The sequence below is a fragment of the Lissotriton helveticus genome, chromosome 6 (assembly GCF_964261635.1).
Source record: "Lissotriton helveticus chromosome 6, aLisHel1.1, whole genome shotgun sequence".
In the NCBI taxonomy this organism is placed as follows: domain Eukaryota; kingdom Metazoa; phylum Chordata; class Amphibia; order Caudata; family Salamandridae; genus Lissotriton; species Lissotriton helveticus.
Window position 1 is genome coordinate 1,968,127,258 of NC_136067.1, and position 24,535 is coordinate 1,968,151,792.

General features: G+C 45.9%; 1 protein-coding gene across 5 annotated transcripts in view; it reads left to right on the plus strand.

Moving 5' to 3' along the window:
* The window catches only part of LOC144761992 (fucolectin-like), a 398,592-nt gene extending 375,619 nt beyond the window's left edge, over nucleotides 1-22,973 (plus strand). For all 5 annotated transcript variants that reach the window (XM_078647157.1, XM_078647159.1, XM_078647158.1 and 2 more), the window contains one exon: nucleotides 22,538-22,973. In XM_078647157.1, coding sequence (XP_078503283.1) covers nucleotides 22,538-22,685 — 148 coding nt within the window. In that variant the 3' untranslated portion in view covers nucleotides 22,686-22,973. The remainder of the gene's footprint in view (nucleotides 1-22,537) is intronic.
* The last annotated feature ends 1,562 nt before the right edge of the window (nucleotides 22,974-24,535 follow it).

A 24,535-nucleotide genomic window follows, 5' to 3' on the forward strand; every position in this document is an offset into this window, starting at 1 on the left:
GCAGAATTGCAATTTTTGCAGTTTCGGGAAAGCGAGCTGTTCAAATCTCTCGCCGGAAGTCAGCTGCGCGCCGCATTTACGTGTTCGGCATTGTTTACGCGGGCCCTTATGACGTACTCGCGTTGTCAAACTCTTGCTGTGCAAGATGGCGGGTCACAATGACGTAACCGCGGTCGAAAAACTCTCGCGTGATCACGCAGCAAGATGCAAAATGGCACAACACACGCAAACCGGGAGGAAAAACAACTCGTTGAACTCAGAATCACGGTAAGTCAACGCAGGGCGCGCGATATTGTATTTTTCAAGCGCGACCAAGCAAAAAAATCTGCAGCTTGCGAATTTGCAGATTTTAGGGCAAATTTGCGCGATTCGCGGACCACGAATTTGCCAAAAATCCGCAAACTTCGCAAACAAAACGGATTTTATGCTGACACTTAGAAATTGGACTACAAGAAGAAACCTTTACTGAGGAGAGGAACCTGAAGAAAGTGAGGAGAGACTATTCCCAAGCTGGTGCTGCTTGGGGGATTGGCCTGCAGTGGTTGCCTTACTGCCAAAGGAAGGAGAAAGGAACTTTGTGTACTTTGCTTTCAACTTGTGAAGGATATCCAAGGGCTTGGAAAAGAGCTTGCATCCTGCTGAAGTCTCAAGGACAACAGACCTCACCCCCCAGCTCCCCAGAGTTCTTTTGGAAGTGCCTGCTGCTGTTTTGGGCCTTCTGAGGAACTGCGTGTCGCAAGGAGCTGGAAGCGCGACTCAACGAGAAGAAGCATGTCGCTGACGCTGTGACTGCAATCGCAACTCCGAAGGAGGGTGTCGCCGCTGGAACTGTCGCACTGCACCGCATCGGAGAGAAGCATATGGCAACGAACAGGAAGCATGTTGCCGTCGCTGCTGCTGCCGTTGAAACTCTGAAGAAGGAGGGTGTCGCCGCTCGAGCTGTCGCACTGCACCGCATCAGGAGAAGAATCTCGCAACGAGGTCGGAGCGCGTCGCCGTCGCTGTGCCTGCCGTCACAACTCCGAAGGAGGGTGTCGCCGCTGGAACTGTCGCATAGCACCGCATCAACCAAGAGCACCTCGCATCCCCGAGAAGCGCGCCGCCGTCGGAGCTGCTGCCGTCGCATCTTGGATGTCACCGCTGTAGTTGTCGCATAAAGCGGAAGCTTCATGCATTGTGGGAGAAGAGTGTCGGCGCTGGAGCTGCTGCTGTCGCATCTTGGATGTCGCAGCTGTAGTCCACGCAACAGACCGAGAACTTCTCGCATCCCCGAGAAGAGTGCTGCATCTGGAAGATCTTCACGTCTTTATTTCTTTGCACCTGAACTTTGCCGCATTTCCCATTGCTGCGACATTGCTTGTCGTGGAAGCGCAACACAACTTAAGGTACATTGACGCAGAGTGTCGCATCTAAGAACTGAACTGAACTAATCTTAAATCTACCATCTTAAAGTCATCATAGTGTGTATTTTTGTCATTTATGGTCTTGTGGTAACTCTATATAAAGTATACCTATTTTTTATATAAAACCTGTGTGGGGTCTATTTGTAGTGTTGTCACTGGGTTACTGTATGTGGTCACAACTGCTTAACTTACAACGCCTCTGAAGTAAAGCCTTGACTGCTCTCGCCAGGCAACCTAGAGGGTGAGAAGGAGTTATTTTAGGAGTGTAATCCCCCTTTTCCTGCCTAATATCCACATTTTTGTAAAGCGCACAATCACCCGTTAGGGTCTCTAGGCGCTGGGGGCCGTCGGGAAGATTAAGCAAGCTATTGCCCAGAGTCACATGGTGCTGGGCTAATCTGCCGCCGGTGCCGGGGATCGAACCATGATCCCCAGATTCCGGAGTCAGTCGCCCTGGCCGCGGCGCCACACCTCTTGCCTAGAGGAGAGGGTCCCTATTTGTCACAAGTACCTACTTGTGCCAACCAGAGACCCCCAAATCTAACATTGGAAGGCAGTGGAAGGGATTTCGAATTTGCATTTGTGACTCATGTATAAGCATGGGCTGAAAATTTGTTCTGCTCGTGGAATTTGCGGATTTTCCGCGATTTCGCGATCCGCGAATCTTGCGAAATCGCGGTAAAATCCGCGAATCAGCAGGGACGAATTTTCAGCCAAGCACTTACAGGGTTTTTTTTGTTTTTTTATCCTCATTTTGCGTATGAATGTATAAGGAGTACCACAGAGAATTTTAGGACTTCCACTTTTATTCCTTCACTCTTTTCTTATATGTTTCCGGCCACTTAGAGTACCCCTTTGGTGGATCTGTCGTGTTATAATCCTTCTGTGTCCTTTACCATATTCAATAATTCATGGCGTAGAGGAAGTAGAGCTAGCCTTTATAGCTACTCGGCGGGAAATAATTCCCGTCTGAATTATTGTCACCGCTTTAATCATCGGACATATTGTTGCTTTTTCAGGTATCTCTTGTATATTGATTAGTATAATGGTTTTCCCAGATTTCCCAGAAATTAAACTTTTTGGAGAATTTTCCCTTTCTATCTAAATTATTAGTATTTATAACGGAATTAAGCCAATCTTTATGTAGTGGAGATGTTGGTTTAACCCAATTCAGACAGATCTCTCTTCTAGCAAGGTGTATCAAGGTGAATAGTAGATTTTCTTGTTTTCTGGTTAACCTTTCGTTACTTACATTTAACTCAGTACATATCCCAAAAATAATTAGTGTTGTACTTACTTTTAGGGTTGCTCCCAATATCCGAATTAGCATGTTACCTACTTCTTGCCAGAAGGGTTCCAATTGTGGGCATCTATGGAACATGTGAATATCGTCTGCTTTTTCTAATCCGCACTTGGGGCAGGATTTTATGCTTGCTCCTTTAAAATTTGACAATCTTTTTGGTGTCCAGTATGCCCTGTGTAATGTGAACAGATGATTTCTCTTCAAACGCGCTGGTTTGATAATAGTCCAACATTTTTCACAAGATTTCTGCCATAAGTTGTCAAGTTCCGAGTGTGGAATGTTTTTACTCCAGATTGATTCCGAAATAGAGGTGCTATCATCTCCTGAAGTGATTATGGCCCAGTACCATATTGAAATTTCCTTTTTTATTGGGGAGATTTTCATGATCTCTTTCTCTATCTCTATATTTCCAGTTTTTTTCTCCGACAAAGAAATAGACCAGCTTGTAAGTTGATAGTATTTAAATTTTGAGAGTGTCCCGTTAGTAATTTCTGTAAGTTGTTCCCAAGGCACTATTGAGTTCTCTGTCATCAGTTGTCCCCAATTGTTAATTCCTACCGTTCTTAGGGGAGATGATAGGACATCTTTTAGGCACTCAGGGGTGCCTGGTGAATCCCATATAGGGGCTGTTTTGCTGTAGTAAGGAATATTTAATGCGCTTCTTAATTGGTACCAGAGTTTTGCCAGATTTTTTAGTACCTTTAGTTTTATTTTTTTAAAGAATTTGGGATGTCCGAATTTAAACAGGAAGTGGTCTGTTTTATTTGTTAATATTTGGAGATAATGGGGGTAAAAATTAAGGCAGTTTACCAGAATTCTTGCATTCTTGAATTAGAAAGCTCTACAGTATTCCATAATATCTGGGCTAGCTATTCCTCCTAGTTGTTTTCTTCTTCTCATTTTGCTCCAAGCAATCCTTGAACCTTTTGAGGCCCATATGAAGGTTGTTATATCTCCTTGAATTTTTTTCAAATGTTCTTTCTTGAACTCCAGTGGAATGGCGTTAAAAAGGAAGGTAAATTTGGGAAGGATCGACATTTTTACCAGATTAGATCTTCCAATCATGTTTAAAGGTAGCTTGTCCCATACCTTCAAGAGCTTTTTTGTTTCTAGTGAAATCCTAGTCAGATTTATTTGGGGGATTTTTTCAAGTTCTTTTACTATGATTATACCCAGATATTTTATTTTATCTCTTGTGTATGGATTATTCTGTTGAGTGTTCCAGCTCATTGATTCAGTTTTTGCTTCGTTTGTTAAGTATCCGGATATCTTCCCAAACTCTGTAATTGCCTTATTTATTGCTGGGAAGGAGTTTTGATAATTCCCTGTAAAAATCATTAAATCGTCAGCATAGAGTGCCACCTTTTTGAGCCAGTCCTGATATTGAAAAGGAATTATTGTTTCGTTGTTTCTAATTGTGGCTGCCAGAGGTTCAATGTATAGGTTGAAAAGCAAGGGAGAGAGCGGGCACCCTTGTCTTGTTCCTCTTTGTATTGTGAAATTGTTAGTTAGGCCCCCATTAATTAGGAGCTTTGCTCTTGGGGATCTATAGGTCTCAATTATCAGATGGCTAAAATTTTGACCAAGCTTATATTTGTTGACCACTCTATTTAGAAAAGACCAATTAACTCGATCGAACGCTTTTGCCGCGTCGAAAGTTATTATTGTAAGGGGGATTTTTTCACTAGTAGCTATATCAACTGCTGCAAAGAGTTCGTGGGTGAGATCAGATATTTGCCTTTCTTTTATAAAACCCTTTTGGTCTGGGTGTATCAGTTTTGGCATTACCAGCGCTAGTCTACCTGCTATTATTTTTGTGAAGATTTTATATTCACAATTTAGCAGGGATATGGGTCTATATGACTCACAGACTGTGGGGTTCTTTCCTGGTTTTAAGATAAGACTAATAATAGCGTCATGCCAAGTGTCAGGAATTTTTTCTTTTTCCCTATAGATTTTGTTTAGTAGTCTCGTTAGTGGCGGGGCTATAACTTCCCTTAGTGTTGAATACAGTTCGTTTGGTAGAGCATCAGGCCCGGCGGCTTTCCCTTTTTTCAAATATTTCAAGGCTGTTCTTACTTCTTCTGTTGTTATTTCTGCATTTACCTCTTCGTTTTCCAGATCTGATAACCTCGGTAGATTTAGTGAATCCTAGTTTTTTGTTGTGTAGGGTAAATGGGTGCTCTTTGTTCCCGTTCTCTTTCCACATATCGATCAGATCTAAATCCCTGTTATATGTTTAGCCACTCTCTCATTTTTGGTAGATTAGATTGTCTTCCTGGTGGAGATCTATCTAAATTGGGGTTTATTATAATGTTAAAGTCACCCCCGAGCAGTATAGGATCAGATGTGGTTAAGAGCTCCGTATACAGATTTTGTAAGTGGTTTGGATCATCAATATTTGGTCCATAATAACCCGCTATTGTTAGGTTGTTGTCATATATTTTCACTCTTACTACAGCCCATCTACCTTTATTGTCCACTGTTTTCTGAATGATTTTCACATTAAGTGTTTTTTGAAAAGTATTGCAATTCCCTTTGTATTGCAATTTTGGTTAGTACAAACGTAGGAATCTACCCAGTTCAGCGATTTAATTATATGTTCCCATTCTTGGTTTAAAAGATGCGTCTCTTGGAGAATGATCACTTCGCTGTCTACTAGTTTTAAATATTCAAAGATTCTCCTCCTCCTACTCGATGTTCTGAGCCCATTTACATTCCATGATAAAAATTTTAAATCTTTTGATGATTTAGACATGGTATTTTCTTTTTTTAAAGTTTTTTAGTCCCAGTTTCGTTTTTATTTGCCGTTCTCTTGTACTCTCTGTTACTTCACTCTTGAGGATAATTTTTTCAATTTTTTCCCTAGTTTGCTCCCCACCCATGGTGTCTTTTTTTTCTTTGGTTTTATGTTTTCCTTGTGTTTGTCTTACAGGGTTACAGCAGCAGGTGCAAAAGTTGAAGCTAATTTTTTGTAACCTTTTACAAAAGGGTTACAAAGAAATTAACTTCAACTTGGGCACCTGCTGCTGTAAGCCTGTAAGTGCTTCCTGGCGCCTCGTTGCCTACTTGCAACTATTCTCTGACCCTGCTCTGACCCTTGAAGCAGGGTCAGAGAATAGTTACAAGTAGGCAATGAGGCGCCTGTTACGAAAATTAAACCTCAACAGGAAGCACTGACAAATATAAAAACAAGCATTTGCAATGCAATAGGTCTCGCATTAGGAATGTTTGAGCTATTGGTCTTGTAAACGACAATTTTTTTTATTTATGTGTTGGTTTTGAAAATAGCTAAATTAATAGCTTTGTCATTTACAATGGCAATAGTTATAACTTTCGCAAATGTGACACCTATAGCATTTGTAATGCAACATGTTTTGTATTTACGTTACTTAGCTGTATTAATATTACAAATTACAATGGCTTTTAATTTTTTTAAGTAATTAATACTTAAATAAAAGTGATTTTTATTTATAATGGCAATAGCTTAAACTTTTGTAAATAACTTTTGTGAAGATTATGTTCAGTGTATTTTATTGTGACGAAAATCCAAGAACAGAAGTAAAATATTAACATCTTTTTGTGACATTTGTAATAAAGTTTGAAACATTGAGAGAACATATTTGAACCAGTTGTTGTTGAATGGTTGCGCAGATTGATGATGGGGTGGCGCTGAGTGGTGCTGTGGTGGTGCTGAGTGGTGCTGTGGTGATGCTGAGTGGTGCTGTGGTGGTGCTGAGTGATACTGGGATGGTGCTGAGTGATGCTGGGGTGGTGCTGAGTGGTGCTGTGGAGGTGCTGAGTGATGCTGTGGTGGTGCTGAGTGATGCTGTGCTGCTGTGGTGGTGCTGAGTGATGCTGTGGTGGTGCTGAGTGGTGCTGTAGTGGTGCTGAGTGATAATGTGGTGGTGCTGAGTGATGCTGTGGTGGTGCTGAGTGATGCTGTAGTGGCGCTGAGTGGTGCTGTGGTGGTGCTGATTGGTGCTGTGGTGGTGCTGAGTGATGCTGTGGTGGTGCTGAGGGATGCTGTGGTGGTGCTGTGGTGGTGCTGAGTGATAATGTGGTGGCGCTGAGTGATGCTGTGGTGGCGCTGAGTGATGCTGTGGTGGCTCTGAGTGGTGCTGTGGTGGTGCTGAGTGATAATGTGGTGGTGCTGAGTGATAATGTGGTGGTGCTGAGTGATGCTGGGGTAGCGCTGAGTGATGATGTGGTGATGCAGAGGGCAGAAAGGCACAAAAAGCAGTCTAACAAAGGGCAGAAGGGCAGAAAAACAAGGGAAAAACGAGTCTAACAGAGGGCAGAAGGGCACAAGAAAACAGTCTAACAGAGGACAGAAGGACAGAAAAACAAGGGAAAAACGAGTCTAACAGAGGGCAGAAGGGCACAAAAAACGAGTCTAACGAGGCAGAAAGGCACAAAAACGAGTCTAACAGAGGGCAAAAGGGCAAAAAAACGAGTCTAACAGAGGGCAGAAGGGCACAAAAACAAGGAAATAACAGAGGGCAGAAGGGCACAAAAAACGAGTCTAACAGAGGGCAGAAGGACAGAAAAACAAGGGAAAAATGAGTCTAACAGAGGGCAGAAGGGCACAAAAAACGAGTCTAACAGGGGGCGGAAGGGCAGAAAAACAAGGGAAAAACGAGTCTAACAGGGCAGAAGGGCAGAAAAACAAGGGAAAAATGAGTCTAACAAAGGGCAGAAGGGCACAAAAAACAAGTCTAACAGGGGGCAGAATGAATCCCGCCCTACGTGTTTGTCCACGAAGATGCCACCTTTTTGTGCAATACCTCTACTCAACTGGAGAACTTACTACTGTCTAATCAGTAAGCGCTCCCTCGTTGGCTAAATATATCCCCAGGGATGCGCCAGTTATTGTGCACCGCAGCTCCGCCACCCATGGTACGCCGCATTTACAATGCGGCGCACCATGTGGCAAAAACGGCACAGATGCATCACGCATCTGTGCCGTAAAAGCAGCGCATTGCTGGAGCTGCGTCGCGCTTGCGACGTAGCTCCAGCAATGCTCTGGGGGGCCCTATCTCCCCAATGCTGCATCAAGCTTTGCGCCTGCTTCAACCAGGCGCAGGGTTTTGACGCAGCATTGGCCTAAAAGTGACCGAGTGAAATCTTGTAGATTTCACTCAACCACTTTTAGGAGGCGTTCCTGCGCAGGAACGCCCTCATCTGTGCCGGAACGCCTCCTGATGGCGCAGGGCTTTACAACGTGACGCATCTCTCAGATGCGTCACGTTGTTAATACCCAGCACCATGGCGCATCTTTTGTGCTGCCACTGCGTCACAAAAGGTCTCGGTAGAGGGTGGCAGTGGTGAACCAGAGGGTGGCAGTGATGAACCAGAGGGTGACAGTGATGAACCAGAGGGTGACAGTGATGAACCAGAGGGTGGCAGGGGTGAACCAGAGGGTGACAGTGCTGAACCAGAGGGTGGCAGTGCTGAACGAGAGGGTGGCAGGGGTGAACCAGAGGGTGGCAGTGATGAACCAGATGGTGGCAGGGGTGAACCAGAGGGTGGCAGTGGTGAACCAAAGGGTGGCATGGGTGAACCAGAGGGTGGCAGTGGTGAACCAGAGAGTGGCAGTGGTGAACCAGAGGGTGGCAGTGCTGAACCAGAGGGTGGCAGTGGTTAACCAGATGGTGGCAGTGGTGAACCAGAGGTGCTGTGATGAACCAGAGGGTGGCAGTAGTGAACCAGAGGGTGGCAGTGGTTAACCAGAGGGTGACAGTGCTGTACCAGAGGGTTGCAGGGGTGAACCAGAGGGTGCTGTGATGAACCAGAGGGTGGCAGTGGTGAACCAGAGGGTGGCAGGGGTGAACCAGAGGGTGGCAGTGGTGAACCAGAGGGTGGCAGTGCTGAACCAGAGGGTGAAAGTAGTTAACCAGAGGGTGGCAGTGGTGAACCAGAGGTGCTGTGATGAACTAGAGGGTGGTAGTTGTGAACCAGAGGGTGGCAGTGGTGAACCAGACGGTGACAGTGCTGTACCAGAGGGTTGCAGGGGTGAACCAGAGGTGCTGTGATGAACCAGAGGGTGGCAGTCCTGAACCAGAGGGTGGCTGTGCTGTACCAGAGGGTGACAGTGCTGTACTAGAGGGTGGCAGGGGTGAACCAGAGGGTGCTGTGATGAACCAGAGGGTGGCAGGGGTGAACCAGAGAGTGGCAGTGCTGAACCAGAGGGTGGCAGTGGTGAACCAGAGGGTGGCAGGGGTGAACCAGAGGGTGGCAGTGGTGAACCAGAGGGTGGCAGTGATGAACCAGAGGGTGGCAGTGGTGAACCAGAGGGTGCTGTGCCCATACACGACCGCATGGGTAACTTCGCCATGCAAGCGGCCCGCGAACACGCAAAAAGCCCCGCGAACACGCAAAAAACCCCGCGAACACGCAAAAAACAAAAATCCGCAAATTTGGACAAATTCACTGAGTTTGCGGATTGCGAATTCGATTTCGCGCGAATTCGCGGAACGCAAATTCGCACATTTCGCCCATACTTATTCATGTACAGTGACTGGTGAACACTACTTAGTGAGTGTAGACCATAATGATACCACATACTTTTTGGTAGATTCCTTTTTGAATTTTTGGATTGCCTATTTTTGAAAGATGCCTGGATCAGTTGTAATAGAGAGAGCAGAATCTGTAGCCTCACTTAATTACGAATGGGAAGAAGATAGGCTGGAAGCAGATGAAGTACTTTTGCAAGAAATTCAATGTTTCCACTTCTGGATTTAAAGTGAAGGAAGAATTCTCCAAGGCACTGAGGACCTGGGTAGAAGCAAGGAAAACTCCTATGATTGAGGAGGATGATGATGCAGAAGTACAACAGGAAGGGCCATTGGGCCGAGGAAGAAGGAAAGTACCTTCCCCTACAGGTAGCATTGGCTCTAACAAAAGTCTGTCTCCGGAGGAGTTGGAGGACAGAGAGAGTTCAAGAAGGCATGAAATTGAGAAATTAGAAGTTACTCCCTCTGGAAGCAGCATACCGTCAGTACATACAGAAAGAAGAGTGTATATTCCCAAGGATGTGGTGAAAGAGTTTTACAAAAATCATGATATTGGTCAGTGGTTCAGAGCCTATGAGGTAGCCATGTCTTCCCACAGGGTCCCTGAGAGAGACTGGGGATTGGGGTTGTGGGGAAGGATCATTAGTGAGGGGCGGGATACATTGTTAGACCTGCCTTCTGAAGTCCACAATTCATACAGCCACATGAAAGAAGCATTGATGTCTAGATATGGTTTGACACCTGAGCTCTATAGACAGAGGTTAAGGAAATGCAAAAAGTTAGAAAACAGTACTTGGGTTGAATATGTCACTTTCTTTTGCAGAGCATTGGATGGTTGGGTAAAGGGCAGCAAGGTTAATGATTTTCAAGGTCTCTTTGATTTGATTGCATGGAAGCACTTGTCTGATAATTATTTTCCAGAGCTGCGCCAGCATCTGATAGATAGCAAGCTGACTAACCCTAGGAAGCTTGCTGAGGAGGCGGACCGCTGGGTAAGCACCCGGGTCCACAAGGGTCACATGGGAGACTCAGCCAAAAGTGGGCAGGGTCCCCAGCAGAAGAGTGGGGTGGACAAGGGTAAACAGAAGGAGTTCCGCAAAGGCCCCCAAAGTAGTCCCTAAGGGAACCCCGTGAAAGGTTCTCAGCCTCCCCCTGAGAGAAAGCAAGGGGCCCGACAGGTAGTCCTGTTCCCCAGGTGCCCCTGAAATGTTACAAGAGTAGTGATCTGGGTCACAAGGCGAGTGATCCCAGGTGCCACCTGTTTGGTAAACAAGCACCCACTGGTGCCCTGCCCCGGCAGATGGCTAGTGTAGCCTGAAATGTTACAAGTGTGGTGATCTGGGTCACAAGTCGAGTGATCCCAGGTGCCACCTGTTTGGTAAACAAGCAAACACTGGTGCTACGCCCCGGCAGATGGCTAGTGTAGCCTTGGGTGAGGAGATGGATGTCCAAGGTGGGTGGGGTCTCCAGCAGAAGAATTGGGGGTTCAAGGGCAAACAGAAGGAGTTCCGCAAAGGGCCCCAAAGTAGTCCCCAAGGGAACCCCGTGAAAGGTTCCCTGCCTCCCCCTGATAGAAAGCAAGAGGCCCGACATGTAGTCCTGTTCCCCAGGGGCCCCTGAAATGTTACAAGTGTGGTGATCTGGGTCCCGGCAGATGGCTAGTGTAGCCTTGGGGGAGGAGCTGGATGTCCAAGGTGGGTGGGGTCCCGCACAGATGACCCTTGTTTCTTTAGGAGACTGTGAGATGGTCTCAGAAGGTCAGGTACCCAGGAACACTAAGAAATATGGGCAGCAAGTGACCGTCAATGGCCAAAAGGTGGAGGCTCTTAGAGACACAAGAGCCAGTGTGACAGCTGTCAGGTGTCACCTGGTGACTCAAGAGCAGATTGTCCCTCATGCATTTTGCCGAGTTGTTAACGCCGACAACACAGAGAGTCATTGTCCAATGGCTCAGGTTCCCTGTGAGTGTGGGGGGGGGCGTCTCTGGTACTCTTCAGGTAGCTGTGAGGCTGGCCATGCCTGTTGACTGTCTGTTGGGAAATGATTTGGAGAGCTCCCCTTGGGAAAAGGTGGAGAAAGCAACTCACGTGAAGATGGTTGGACTGCCTGAGTGGGCGTGCGTGACCACCCGGTCAATGTCAGCCAGTAGGGGTTCTCAAGAGGACCTGGAGCCTGAGAGGGAGGCCCAGGAACCTGCCAAAGAGAGAAGTGGCGAGGGGTGCGGGAAACCGGCCCCCGAAGTTCCCACGGCCCAGAAGGAGGTAGACCCTGAGGGGGATGCCCTGGAGCCTACCGCGGAACAGATAGCTGAACTGGGGGACCTGCCTGAGCTGACCCATTGGCAGCAAGAAGGAGGCCCCTCCAGGGAGGAATTTTGCAAGGAGCAGAAGAGTGCCCTTCTCTTGTGGGCTTGCAGCAACAGGCTGTAAGCCAGGCAGCAGGTGATCAGTCAGGGTCACACTTGATTTACTGGGAGAATGGTCTCCTGTATAGTGAGCCTAAGGTTGCTGAACCTGGGTCAGCCTGTGTGCTGGTGGTACCCCTGAAGTTCAGAGCCTTCCTACTGGAGCTGGCTCATGATGTACCTTTAGCTGGACATTTGAGGCCAGACAAGACCTTTGAGAGGCTTGTCATCCACTTTCATTGGCCCCAAATGCGCAAAAGTTCAGATACTCATTGCAGGACTTGTCAGACTTTCCAGGGAAGTGGAAAGAGTGGGAGAAAGCACAAGGCTCCTCTCCAGCCATTCCTTGTGGTCAGTACCCCTTTTGAGCGGGTGGGGATTGACATTGTGGTGCCACTGGACCCCAAGACAACCATGGGCAACAGGTTCATCCTGGTCTTGGTGGACCATGCCACCCGGTACCTGGAAGCCATACCTCTGAGGACAGTGACGGCCCCCGTGGTGGGACGAGCACTGATGGGAATTTTCTCCCGAGTGGGATTCCCTCGCTAGGTAGTGTCTGACCGGGGGACCAACTTAATTTCTAAGTATATGAAGTCCCTGTGGCAGGAGTGTGGTGTGACTTACAAGTTCACCACTCCCTACCACCCCTAAGGAAATGGGTTGGTTGAAAGGTTCAACCGGACCCTGAACCGCATGATAATGGGTCTTGAGGAACCCATGAGGCGTAAGTGGGACGTCCTCTTGCCATGCCTACTGTTTGCATACCGGGAGGTGCCACAGAAATCTCTTGGGTTCAGTCCCTTTGAGCTTCTCTATGGACACCCGGTCTGAGTCTGGTCAAGGAAGGCTGGGAGCAATCTCCCAGGAAACCTCCGCACGATGTCTATAGCTACACGCTGGCCTACAGGAACCAGACCAGGGGCTTCAGTGAACTCGCTCAGGCAAATCTGGAGGCCAGTCAGGAGGATATGAAGCGCTGGTATGACCAGAATGCCACTCTGGTAGAGCTTCAACCTGGACAGAAGGTGTGGGTCATGGCCCCAGTGATAAGTGGACCGGACCTTTTGATGTTGTGGAGCGCAAGAGTCCTGTTACCTACTTGGTGGACTTGCGGTCTCCTAGGAACCCCTTGAGGTTCCTACATGTCGACCGCCTTAAGCTCCACTTAGAAAGGTCTGAAGTGGGCATGCTCTTGGCAACAGATGCTGGGATGGAGGAGGACACTGAGCCTCTTCCCGACCTCCTCTCAGCCTCAAAGCAAGATGGGTCAGTGAATGGGGTTAAATTCTCTTCCACCCTGACCCATGAGCAACAGAATGACTGCTGCCAGTTGTTGGGACAGTTTTCTCATTTGTTCTCCCTCGTTCCTGGTGTCACAGAGTGGTGCGTCTATGATGTGGACACAGGAGACAGCTTACCTGTGATGCACAAGTCTTACAGGGTAACTGACAGGGTGAGGGCTTGCATCAAAGAGGAGGTCTCAAAGATGCTTGCGCTAGGGGTGATTGAATCCTCCAGCAGTCCTTGGGCCAGCCCAGTGGTCTTGGTCCCGAAGGCTGCAGCGCCGGGTGCCATACCCGAACTCTGGTTCTGTGTGGACTACAGAGGGCTCAATTCAGTCACAAAGACTGACGCGCACTCCATCCCCAGAGCTGAAGAGCTCATTGATTGGCTAGGGGCTTCACGGTACCTCAGCACATTTGACTTAACATCTGGGTACTGGCAAATGCCTTGACTGATGGGGCAAAGGAGAGGTCGGCATTCTCCACACCAAATGGGAATTTCCAGTTCCGTGCTATGCCCTTTGGGATGAAGAATGCCCCTGCCCCCTTTCGGAGGTTGGTCAACCATTTGTTGGTTGGACTGGATGAGTTCAGTGCCGCCTACCTGGATGACATCGTAGTGTTCAGTGTCAGTTGGGAGGAACATCTGCGCCACCTCTGGGAAGTGTTGATGGCGCTGCGGAAAGCAGGCCTCACGATTAAGGCGAGTAAGTGCCAGATCGGGCAGGGTTCTGTGGTGAACTTGGGACACCAAGTTGGGAGTGGCCAGGTGGCGACCCTACAACCCAAGATTAAAACCATCCTGGCTTGGGAGCCACCCACAACCCAGATAGAGGTGAGAGCCTTCTTAGGTCTCACAGGGTATTACAGGAGGTTTGTCAAGGGGTTTGGCAACATTGTTGCACCCGTGACCAAACTGACGTCCAGGTAGCAGCCCAAGAAGGTGATCTGGACTGACACCTGTCAGAAAGCTTTTGAGGCCCTAAAGCAGCCATGTGCACGGAGCCCGTGCCCCTGGCACCCAACTTCTCAGGAGAGTTCATCGTCCAAACAGACGCTTCAGAGCATGGTGTGGAGGCTGTTTTGTCACAGATGAATGAGGAGGGCCTAGATAAACCTGTAGCCTTTATCAGTAGAAGGTTACTTCCACAGGAACAGAGGTGGAGTGCTATTGAGTGTGAAGCATTTGCTGTGGTCTGGGCACTGAAGAAGCTGAGACCATACCTGTTTGGGACTCACTTCCGGGTTCAGACAGACCACAGGCCCCTCAGATGGTTGATGCAGATGTGGGGTGAGAATCCAAAGCAGTTGAGGTGGTCTATTTCCCTACAGGGTATGGACTTTACAGTGGAACACCACCCTGGTACAGAACACGCCAACGCTGATGGTCTGTCCAGATTTTTTCCGCCTTAGTGAAGAGAACTCCCAGGAGAAGGGTAGTTCTCCCCACTGTTCAGCTGGAGGGGACATTGGCTTGGGTCTCCCTTCCATTTCTGCTGCTGCCTCATGTATTTTTGCTGGTGTTAGATGCTTTGGGCACTGTGCCACAGTGCAAGTGCTCCCTATTATAAATTGATGTATGAATCAGTGGTTCCATGTTTGGCTATTTTGGTTTACTTGTCAGACCCTAGTCTAGTGCACTGAGTGTGCCAGGGCGTGTAATCCAAATGCTGCTGGTGGGCCTGCAGCACTGGTTGTTCCACCCACAGAAGCAGCCCTGTAAAATGTGCCTAAGGTCTGCCATTGCAGAGCCTGCGTGCAGTCAGGTACTGTCATGCTGACTGGGCAATTGCACCCACTTCCCAGTCCCTAAACCTTCCCTTGTCTTCATATCAGTCACCCCTATAGTAGGCCCAAGGGCATGGTGCATTGTAAGTATAAGGTAGGACAAACCCTGGTGTGTGTGGCATGTCCTAATAGTGAAATACAGACATTTTCGTTTTTCACTATTGCAAGGTTACCTGTTCTCCATAGGCCAGAATGGGCTGTTAGAATTGTTACATTTTATTATCCTAACAGGCTCAGAGAACATGGTAGAAATTCGAGTTTAGTGTGCCTGAACTCAGAATAATAAAATACATCTTTTAGTGAAGTTTATTTTAATATTCTTTGTTTGGAAATGCCACTTTTAGAAAGTAGGTCTTTGTTTGTCTAACCATTCAAACCTACCTCTGCTAGGATGTGTATTCCTATGTCTGGTTTCATGAAGTAACAGGGCTGGGGGATTCCCAGAGACAGGCTGAGTCACCCAGTGGTGAATAGAGAGATCTTCATCTAGATGGGAGGGAGGAGTGCACCTGAACTTTGAATAGGGCTGTGCCTGCCTTCCACAATGCTGGCTCCACCCCCTGGGGAGCGGCTGATGTCTCTGCCCTGCACACTGAAAGAAGAGAAGGAGTTCTGTCAACAAGGTGCTCCAGGACTGTACTTGCCTTCCACAATGCTGGCTCCACCTACTGTGGGGCTTCTGATGTTTCTGCCCTGCACTGTGAAAGGAAAGGAGAAGTCTGGTAAACAAAGTGCTCAGGAACTGGTTTGGACTAGGCACAGGCCCCTCTCCCCTCAGAGAACAAAGGATTTTGGGGTATAAATATTGGGACCCTGCTCCCATGAAATTAGATCACTTTTGAACTACAAGAAGAAACCTTTACTGCGGAGAGGAAACTGAAGAAACTGAGAGACTATTCCCAAGCTGAAGTGCTGCTTGGGGGATTGGCCTGCAGTGGTTGCCTTACTGCCAAAGGAAGGAGAAAGGAACTTTGTGTACTTTGCTTTCAACTTGTGAAGGATCTCCAAGGGCTTGAAAAAGAGCTTGCCTCCAGCTGAAGTCTCAGGGACAGCAGACTTCACCCCCCCCAGCTCCCCAGAGTTCTTTTGGAAGTGCCTGCTGCTGTTTTGGGCCTTCTGAGGAACTGTGTGTCGCAAGGAGTTGGAAGCGCAACTCAACGAGAAGAAGCATGTCGCCGTCGCAGTGCCTGCCGTCGCAACTCCAAAGGAGGTTGTCGCCGCTGGAGCTGTCGCACTGCACAGCATCAGGAGAAGAATCTCGCAACGAGGTCGGAGCGTGTCGCCGTCGCTGTGCCTGCCGTTGCAACTCTGAAGGAGGGTGTCGCCGCTGGAACTGTCGCATTGCACCGCATCGACCAAGAGCACCTTGCATCCTCGAGAAGCGAGCCGACGTCGGAGCTGCTGCCGTCGCATCTTGGATATCGCCGCTGTAGTTGTCGCATCGAGCGGAAGCTTCACGCATCGTGGGAGAAGAGTGTCGCCGCTGGAGCTGCTGCCGTCACATCTTGGATGTCGCCGCTGTAGTCCACGCATCAGACCGAGAACTTCTCGCATCCCCGAGAAGCGTGCCGCATCTGGAAGATCTTCACATCTTTATTTCTTTGCACCTGAACTTTGCCGCATTTCCCATCGCTGCGACATTGCTTGTCGTGGAAGCGCAACACAACTTAAGGTACATTGACGCAGAGTGTCACATCTAAGACCTGAACTGAACTCAGCTTAAATCTACCATCTTAAAGTAATCATAGTGTGTATTTTTGTCGTTTATGGTCTTGTGGTAACTCCATATAAAGTATACTTATTTTTGATATAAAACCTGCGTGGTGTCCATTTGTAGTGTTGTCACTGGGTTACTATATGTGGTCACAACTGCTTAACTTACAACGCCTCTGAAGTAAAGCCTTGACTGCTCTCGCCACGCTACCGAGAGGGTGAGCAGGGGTTATTTTAGGAGTGTAATCCCCCTTTCCCTGACTAGAGGAGAGGGTCCCTATTTGTCACAGGTACCTACCAGGGCGAACCAGAGACCCCCAAATCTAACACCCTGTTTTTGATGAACTTGGTCATAATCAGCACTGTCCTGTCCCGCTACTCCAAACTCCGACTCCTCACAGATACCTGCGGACACCGGGCCCTCCAAGTGATGGAGCTCCTTCTGGGTCGCCGGACTGCCACCTCCAAATTGTAATGGAGCCTGTGGATTACTTGACGGTTTCTGCTTAGTTTTGCACTTGGCATCTTGCCAGCACATCTTACAGTCAGTCACTGCCCTCTTGACTTCAGCTTTGCAGTTCACCTTGTCCATTATGGGCCCAAGGGACACAATGGAGATGGCTAAGAGCTTGTGTTGATGCTCCGTCACCTCTCCAATCAGGATCTCATTCTCCTCCTGACTAAACCTGCATTCCCTCTTCCTCTTCCTTTTAGAGTCTGGCTGGCCATCGTGGCTGTTAGTGGTGTTGTGGGGGTTATTGTGCTGTGATTTGTGGTTCCAGGCTATTCCATTCTGCATTCAGGTTTGGATGTTTTTTCCTTCTCCTTAGCGGCGTTTTTGTATTTATTTTTTCACACTAGGAACAGAAATGTGATGCTCGGCCGGTTAGCACAAATTTTCTTTCCCCTAATTGGCCAAATGTCACTTTTATCACAATAGCCTGCTTGTTTTTGACAACTAGATGGTCGTGTTAGCATCAATTTTTTTGCCCGCTAGCTTTTTCTAACACCATGTTGCGCCATGTTGTAAGTACAGCACTAGCATGGCGTTAGGAATTGTCGTACTGCAGCAGCAATGGTTCTGACTCTCAGCTGCGTGAAAACAACAGAACACCATTTCTTGTAAATATATCCAGATGTCTTCAGAACAACTGCAAAACCCTTTGTTGTCTCCTCTCTGATTGAAGGCAATACCCTGCTCAGTGGTGTCCTCAATACCCTTCTAATACCTCTGAAATGTATATGACATGCAGTAACATTGTCACGAGAATGTCCTACCTTCACTGGTGTCGTGGTAGGTCCCCCACCGCACATGCCGACAGTTTTGAATCGGCATTGCTCCATGCTGACCTCTGTGTTATATTTTCGTGCTGGGCGTCTTGGGTCATGAGGTGCACGGTGTCTCTGTAGCACTGTGGACTCGCTTGATTCTTATTCACATTCCAGTGTCTCCAGTTCAGTCCTAATTGTCCATTTTGGGCTGGAGGATTAGTTTTGCTCTTACTTCCTTTTCTTAGCCCTCTGTATCATGGCAGAAAATGTCCAGTCTTTTGAAAGGATTCCTTCCTGTCTTTTTATTATTTAAAGAAACCTGGCTGGAACTCCAATGCATTATAACATTGCATGGAGTTGTTTCTGTGGGGATTTCTTGTTCCTGCTCGCAGGTGTCCCATCCTGATCCAGTCCTTCAGTGGTCACTACTCCATGTCTATTTGCATGATCTTAAAAAAGGTTGTTGCTGGTTCTGCCTTTTTTCCCTTCCTTGGAATTTTGCTTTGTGGTAAGGCCCAGAGCTCATTTTAAATCTGGAGGCAAGCCTTGTCACCAGAAGCCGCACGCCATATCTGTTCCCTAAAAGGATCCACAAGCTGCTGCCAAGAAGGCCTGGTCTTAACAAACATGGATCATCAAAGGCCTGAAATAGTATGACCACATCACCCCTACATTAAATTACTTCCACTGGATACCCCATCCAGCCAAAATCATCACCAAGGCCAGGTGTATCACTCATAAATCCTCCAACAACAAAACCCTAACCTATCAGGAAAACAAACATAGCCCCTTTGGGGGTGGCCATAACTGGACCAGGAGCCAAAAGATTGCAAGAAGGAAAAAGACAGAAGGCATTCACATTCCCAGGATCTAGAACAGAATTCCTATTGACAACATATCATCACTGACTCTTATACAATTAAGAAAAATACAGAAGTCCCAGCTCTTCAAAGAGCACTACATGTGACCTGATAATCTGCACTTGACTTTCTCCCAGTGATTGTAGCTTTTCAGGGACATGCCCCCTGTTCAGTGCTCCTTTGCACTTCAGCTAGGTTTGCACTCGATAAATGATTGTGAGCTCTAGTATATATATATCCCTTTGTGTAAAGTTGTGCCCCTTTATCCCTGCTGGTCCACGCATGGCAAAGCCAATGACTTATATCTGACTATTCAAGACCGACTGATTGATTATGCCAGTGCCTGTTCATCTTGAGGCCACTCTTTAGGTCAAGCAACAAGCAAAGTAAATGGCTCTTTTGGGGCAAGTGCCACCGAAGGCATTGATTTTTATATGGAGCTAGGGAAGTTCAGGAGGAAACGGGGACATTCCTGTACGTTCCCTGTTTGAGATTATATCCCTGAATATAGTGAGTACAACCGGTCAGTGCATCAGAAGGTTACTCATGGCTACAGAACTCTTTTCTATACCTTGACTGTGCGGGGTACCCATTTGCTTGTTGGAAGGCAGGAGGAAGATATATCCTGTAACAGGAGAATACTGCAAGTATGAGCTCTGAGATTTTTTGAATGAATCTAACAGATGTATATTACATATTGGGAAAATGCCTAAATTGTGTGATTGTTAGCTAGAAATAATCTACAGAGCTCCAAACTGTTGATTAATACTGACATAGTGTACACAGTAATTTGCCTTCATAGCTGAGTTGGTTAGTATGGTCGAATGGCTACACTAAAGATTTGTTGTTCTGGGTAGTGGATTATTTTCCCACCGTGACATAGTGAGAAGCCAGTACTGAGCTACATGCAGCAGACAGGGGTGAAAGGAGCAGAGATGTTTTAAGGCTGGGGCAAAGTGGACAATTTAGTATTATTTGGCATCACAGAGGGCATGAATTATCATGAAACGTGTTATGAAATTCAAATTTGTCCAATACAGGGACCCCAAAATATGTCTTGCCCAGCGTCCTCAATGACCTTAAAATGACACTGCAAGGGAGATGGAGAGGCTGTCAATTCTATTAGTGAACAGGCGGATAATGCTTCAGCTTTGCGTGATGTTCTTGGTTAAGGAGAATATCAGTACCACTATCTTGCACTATATTGTAGCTGTTTCTCGATGTTAAGGGCCTCTGTAGATGATGTGTTAGGACAAGGGTTGTCTTTGTATGTTTGACAAAGATATGTTGTGTATTTTTCAAGGAAGCGAGTGTTGCTTTGGGATAGTCTGCTAGTACATCACGTTCGATATAGTAAAACATGTATAGAAATGCTGACAATTCTGAAAAAAATATAAAAGTACATTGTTAAACAGCTTATCATTTTTCATGATTGTGTCTTTATGCTTAGCAACTGTGCCGCACCTTTAAAGTGAGGATCATATCTTTAAACAATATTAAGGAATACTGTATGCCAATGGCAACATACATTTTCAATATATGGCCAGTATATGTTAATAGAGATGGACATAGTAACTAAGTTTACTTTTCCAGAGCACTTTCCAGTGATGCATAAATACATTTTGCCTTGTTGATGTACACTACAGAAAACATTACATCATGGCCATTTGTGATAGAAATAAGTTTGGTTCCTCGTGTTCTGTATTTCATCGCACTATATCCTCTGAATGAAAAGACATTATTAATGTTTACTTGATATATTATAGCCGTTTTTGTATTAAAATACAGGATGTATCTAAAACAGACATAAATGTGTGTAGTAACTGCTATTAATTGTGTATTTACTATGGGGTCAAAGGTCATATAACGTTATTTCCTGTGATGTCATTGATGTTAAAGTATGTGTCATCTCACTTCCGCTGCCCCTGGCATTTTGGTGAATCCACGTCATGAGTAGAGTTGTGTAGGTGGGTTGAACAGGAATTTACCTATTGGATGGGGATAGAGTTTTTGATAGTTTGCTGCAGACAGACAATCAGAATTCGTCACGTAATACACCAGTCATGGAGACCTCAGATAGCCAGAGTAACATTTTTTTTATGAATGTAGCTTTTGCCTCTTAATTGTCAGTAATCTAGCATTTAGCTGCTGTTGATTCACTTTTAACCGGTTCAGTGTCAAAAAGATTGGATTGTATTTATTTGTTTAGGTGGGAAAATGATTGCATAAAGATGCAGCGTCTTATAGATGCATATTCCTGGTAAAACAAATTGTGGACTGCCTGATGCATTTTTAGTAGTTTTGTGCAAAGCTTGAAAATGTACATGAAGAGAGTTGACATACGCACAAGTATCACAGGAGTGACTTGGAGGTTAAAGTCCACATTCACCTGCGGTAGGATATGTTTTATCAGTTGGGCTCCGAAACAGGGAAGACCCTTTGACTAATTCTCTGTAGGCCATGATTGGCTAGAGCTTCTAGCTGTCGATGATGCGAAAGACTACACCCGGTTGTAGTTGGAGCTGGTAAGGAGGTTTGAGAGAGGAATGAGTTTCTGCAATTTTGTGTGAACAATGGCAAAACGTTTATAAAAATGATTTCTGTTTTGAGAAGGCTCCGTGTAGTAGGTGTGTGATCCCGATGTCAACATCATCATTGACGTACAATGTTGACGCACAAGTGTATCATCTCAGAATCAGCGGCGAGACAGATAGACCAACATTTCAGACGGCAGCTAATCAAGCCTAGATTAATGTATCACTTTGAGTCGCTGGTCGAGACATATGCTTTTAACGTACGTTCTATTTGGTACTGCAAATGTTTGGTTTCATCCATTTCTGTTCTTAAATTGTTGATCCATTTTTTATACTTTTGTTTTTAAATCAACAGGGCCTACTGTAATTATTATTTAGCACTCGGTCAACCTTTGCAAAGGTTTGTGCTATATGAGAATAAAATCTAATTAAAAGAATTATTACCTGTCGTGTGATAAAACAGTCACATTTAGGTTTACGGTTAAGAATCACATTGGTAGGCACAGCTCGATGTTGTAATGGGTACAAGTGAGATTACTAGTTGTATGACTGATGACAGGTCAGAGTCAGGCTACAGAAATACACGTGGGTCTCTAAGTTATCCCTTCTTGCGCAAAAAGAATCCTGACTACAGAGCAGGCACCTTGCTGCGTTTCTTGAAAGATTCGTAAATCAGGACCCCTGGGACTCCACTGCCCATCATCCTGTGCTCTGTTCATGCTCCTCACAAGCTGCCGTGTCTGCATAGAGTTTTCTACGGTTGTAGCTTTAGGTACAGCTATTGGTCTATGTGTATTGACCCCTGTAAATGTACTTGCATGTGTGAATTTGTACATGTAGGTCTGTGTGCCTGCCATATGTATGAAGGCAAATCATGGGTCTCATTGCCAGCCGTGGCCCGTGGAGGGAGTTGCGGTGGGCAGACAGGCGGGGCGGGGGAGGGGCAGGGTGGGGGGTGATAAACATCGGAACATGGATGATTGCAGGTAAGTAAACAATTAAATGAATAAAACGAATTTCGTTACGTGCCCTGCATCGCAAAATGCGATGTAGGGCGCGCTACAAAATTAAGATTTTTGTATCCTGGTGCACTGTGAGGTCATCATTTACTATGCTTTAGATTTTTGTATCCTGGTGCACTGTGAGGTCATCATTTACTATGCTTTAGATTTTTGTATCCTGGTGCACTGTGAGGTCATCATTTACTATGCTATAGATTTTTGTATCCTGGTGCACTGTGAGGTCATCATTTACTATGCTTTAGATTTTTGTATTCTGGTGCATTGTGAGGTCATCATTTACTATGCTTTAGATGTTCGTATCCTGGTGCACTGTGAGGTCATCATTTACTATGCTTTAGAAGTTAATACATTGAATAAACATAAACAGAGCACATCAGTGCGGATTGTTTCAAACTTTAATGAATTATTTAATCTTCGTCTGTTTATTGCTTCCCCAGGTGCGCCTACATTTCCGGTATCGCAGGCGGTGACACCCAGACCTTCTACTGCTATGGAATGGTCGGTCGCTATGTGAACGTCATTATTCGAGGCCGACAAGAGTACCTCACGCTTTGTGAAGTGCAGGTCTTTGCACAACCGAAATGAAAAAAACATGGCAAATAGGGACATCTCATTAAAATCATATTGTTAGAAATATTCAATATATTTACAAATCTGATTTGAGTATTGGAGCGCTACTGAATCAATGTATTGAATACATATCAATTGCCCTGTAATTGTTGTAGCGTGAACTGCAAGTTCAAATTACCACACTGAAATGATTCTGTGAATTTTCTTTCATTATTTTCATTTCATCCAATTCATTTTCGTTCATTTCCTTCTGTTCATTTTTATATTCTGGATTTATCTTTGTTAATTTGATTAAAAATATTTTCAAAAGTTGTCTATCCTTTGTTTTAATAAACATATAATTGCAAAGAATGTTTCATACTGTTAGACATATTCTGCAAAGTGACCACAAACTATTAAGGCACTTGTTAGAAAGCTGACACAACAAAACGCATCTTTTTCTTGGCTTTGTGGATGCTATCAATAGTAAGTTAACAAGGTAACACTATCACAAGCAATTTGTGTTCTTCAGTATTCCACTTCATTGCGTGCGTGCGTGTGTGTGTGTACTCCAACTAAGCAGCAAATATCACCGTAAACTGCAGCTTCCTGTATCCCAGCTCTGCCTGCAATCCAGGCATTGGCCTGACGTCAGTAATAGTGCACAGACCCTCGCCACCTGGCTTCCTATATATTTTCTTCATACCTGACTATGCCCACCTCGGACTGACTGTTCTTTCCTCGGCCTTTGCTGACATGCTCCTCACAGATGCATAACCGACTCCCCCAGACCTACAGGTCTTCAGAGACAATCATCTTAAAATGCCGATTTCACCCTAGTCAGTTAGGGCCATATGTATCAAGGTACACTATTTGCGATTCTGTAATAGCGATTATCAAGGTTGGATGAGAAAGTTAGCATTTTATGCAGATGACGTGCTTATTTTGACATCAGAGGTCACCACTGCACTCCCGACTATCTTGAAATTGGCTCATGCATTCGGACAAGTGTCGGGATATGAGATCAATGCAGCCAAGACTGAAATGCTGGTATGGAATGATGAGGACTCTGTAACAGAATTTCAAGCAGGCATCTCAATGCGATACTTAGGTTTGACGATTGTGAAGGACATTAATAAACTTGTCCAAGTCAACTTATCAGCAGTCGTCAAAGAATGCCGTAAGCTTCTTCAATCATGGTCGCACTTGCCCCTTTCACTATTAGGTAGAGCAAACCTCATTAAAATGTCGATCCTGCTCAAAATTTCTTTTCTATTTAATACCATTCCTTTATATTTTTATCGAACTATTTTAGCTAAGTTTTAGTCCAATATTTCATCCTTTATCTGGAATAACCATCTTCCACGAATTGCATGGATAAAACTAAGACGGCGAAGGGATAAAGGTGGCCTGGCAGCTCCAGACCTAAAGATCTATGCATGGGCCTTTCAATTATCCCACTCCCGAATGCTGTTGAAAGTACCCTCAGCTTCTGGGGTGGGTGCAATGTTTGCAGCTATGTTGGATGGGGAAAGAGTTAATCGTTCGGGTTTTCTTTTGAAATTTGCCAATGCTAAGTTTAAAAAAAAAATCTAACTGAAGACTCTACAAGGTCTTGCAAGAACATGGACCGAAGTCATGAAATCTATAAAACAAAATTATTTGTGTGAAAAAACACTGCTGTGGGGGTTGCCTGAAAATCCTGCTTGGCTTGAAGACAGTCTAGCTATCCCTTTGAGAGGGGAAGGCCTGGAAGTTTGGGGAGACCTCTTTTATGAGGGGGATCTACTTTCTTGGGAACACCTGCAGGTTAAGGTTGGCCCCAATCTTTCACGATTTAAATACTTACAGATTCTTAGCTGGACTTTAACCTATAAAGCCTCTCC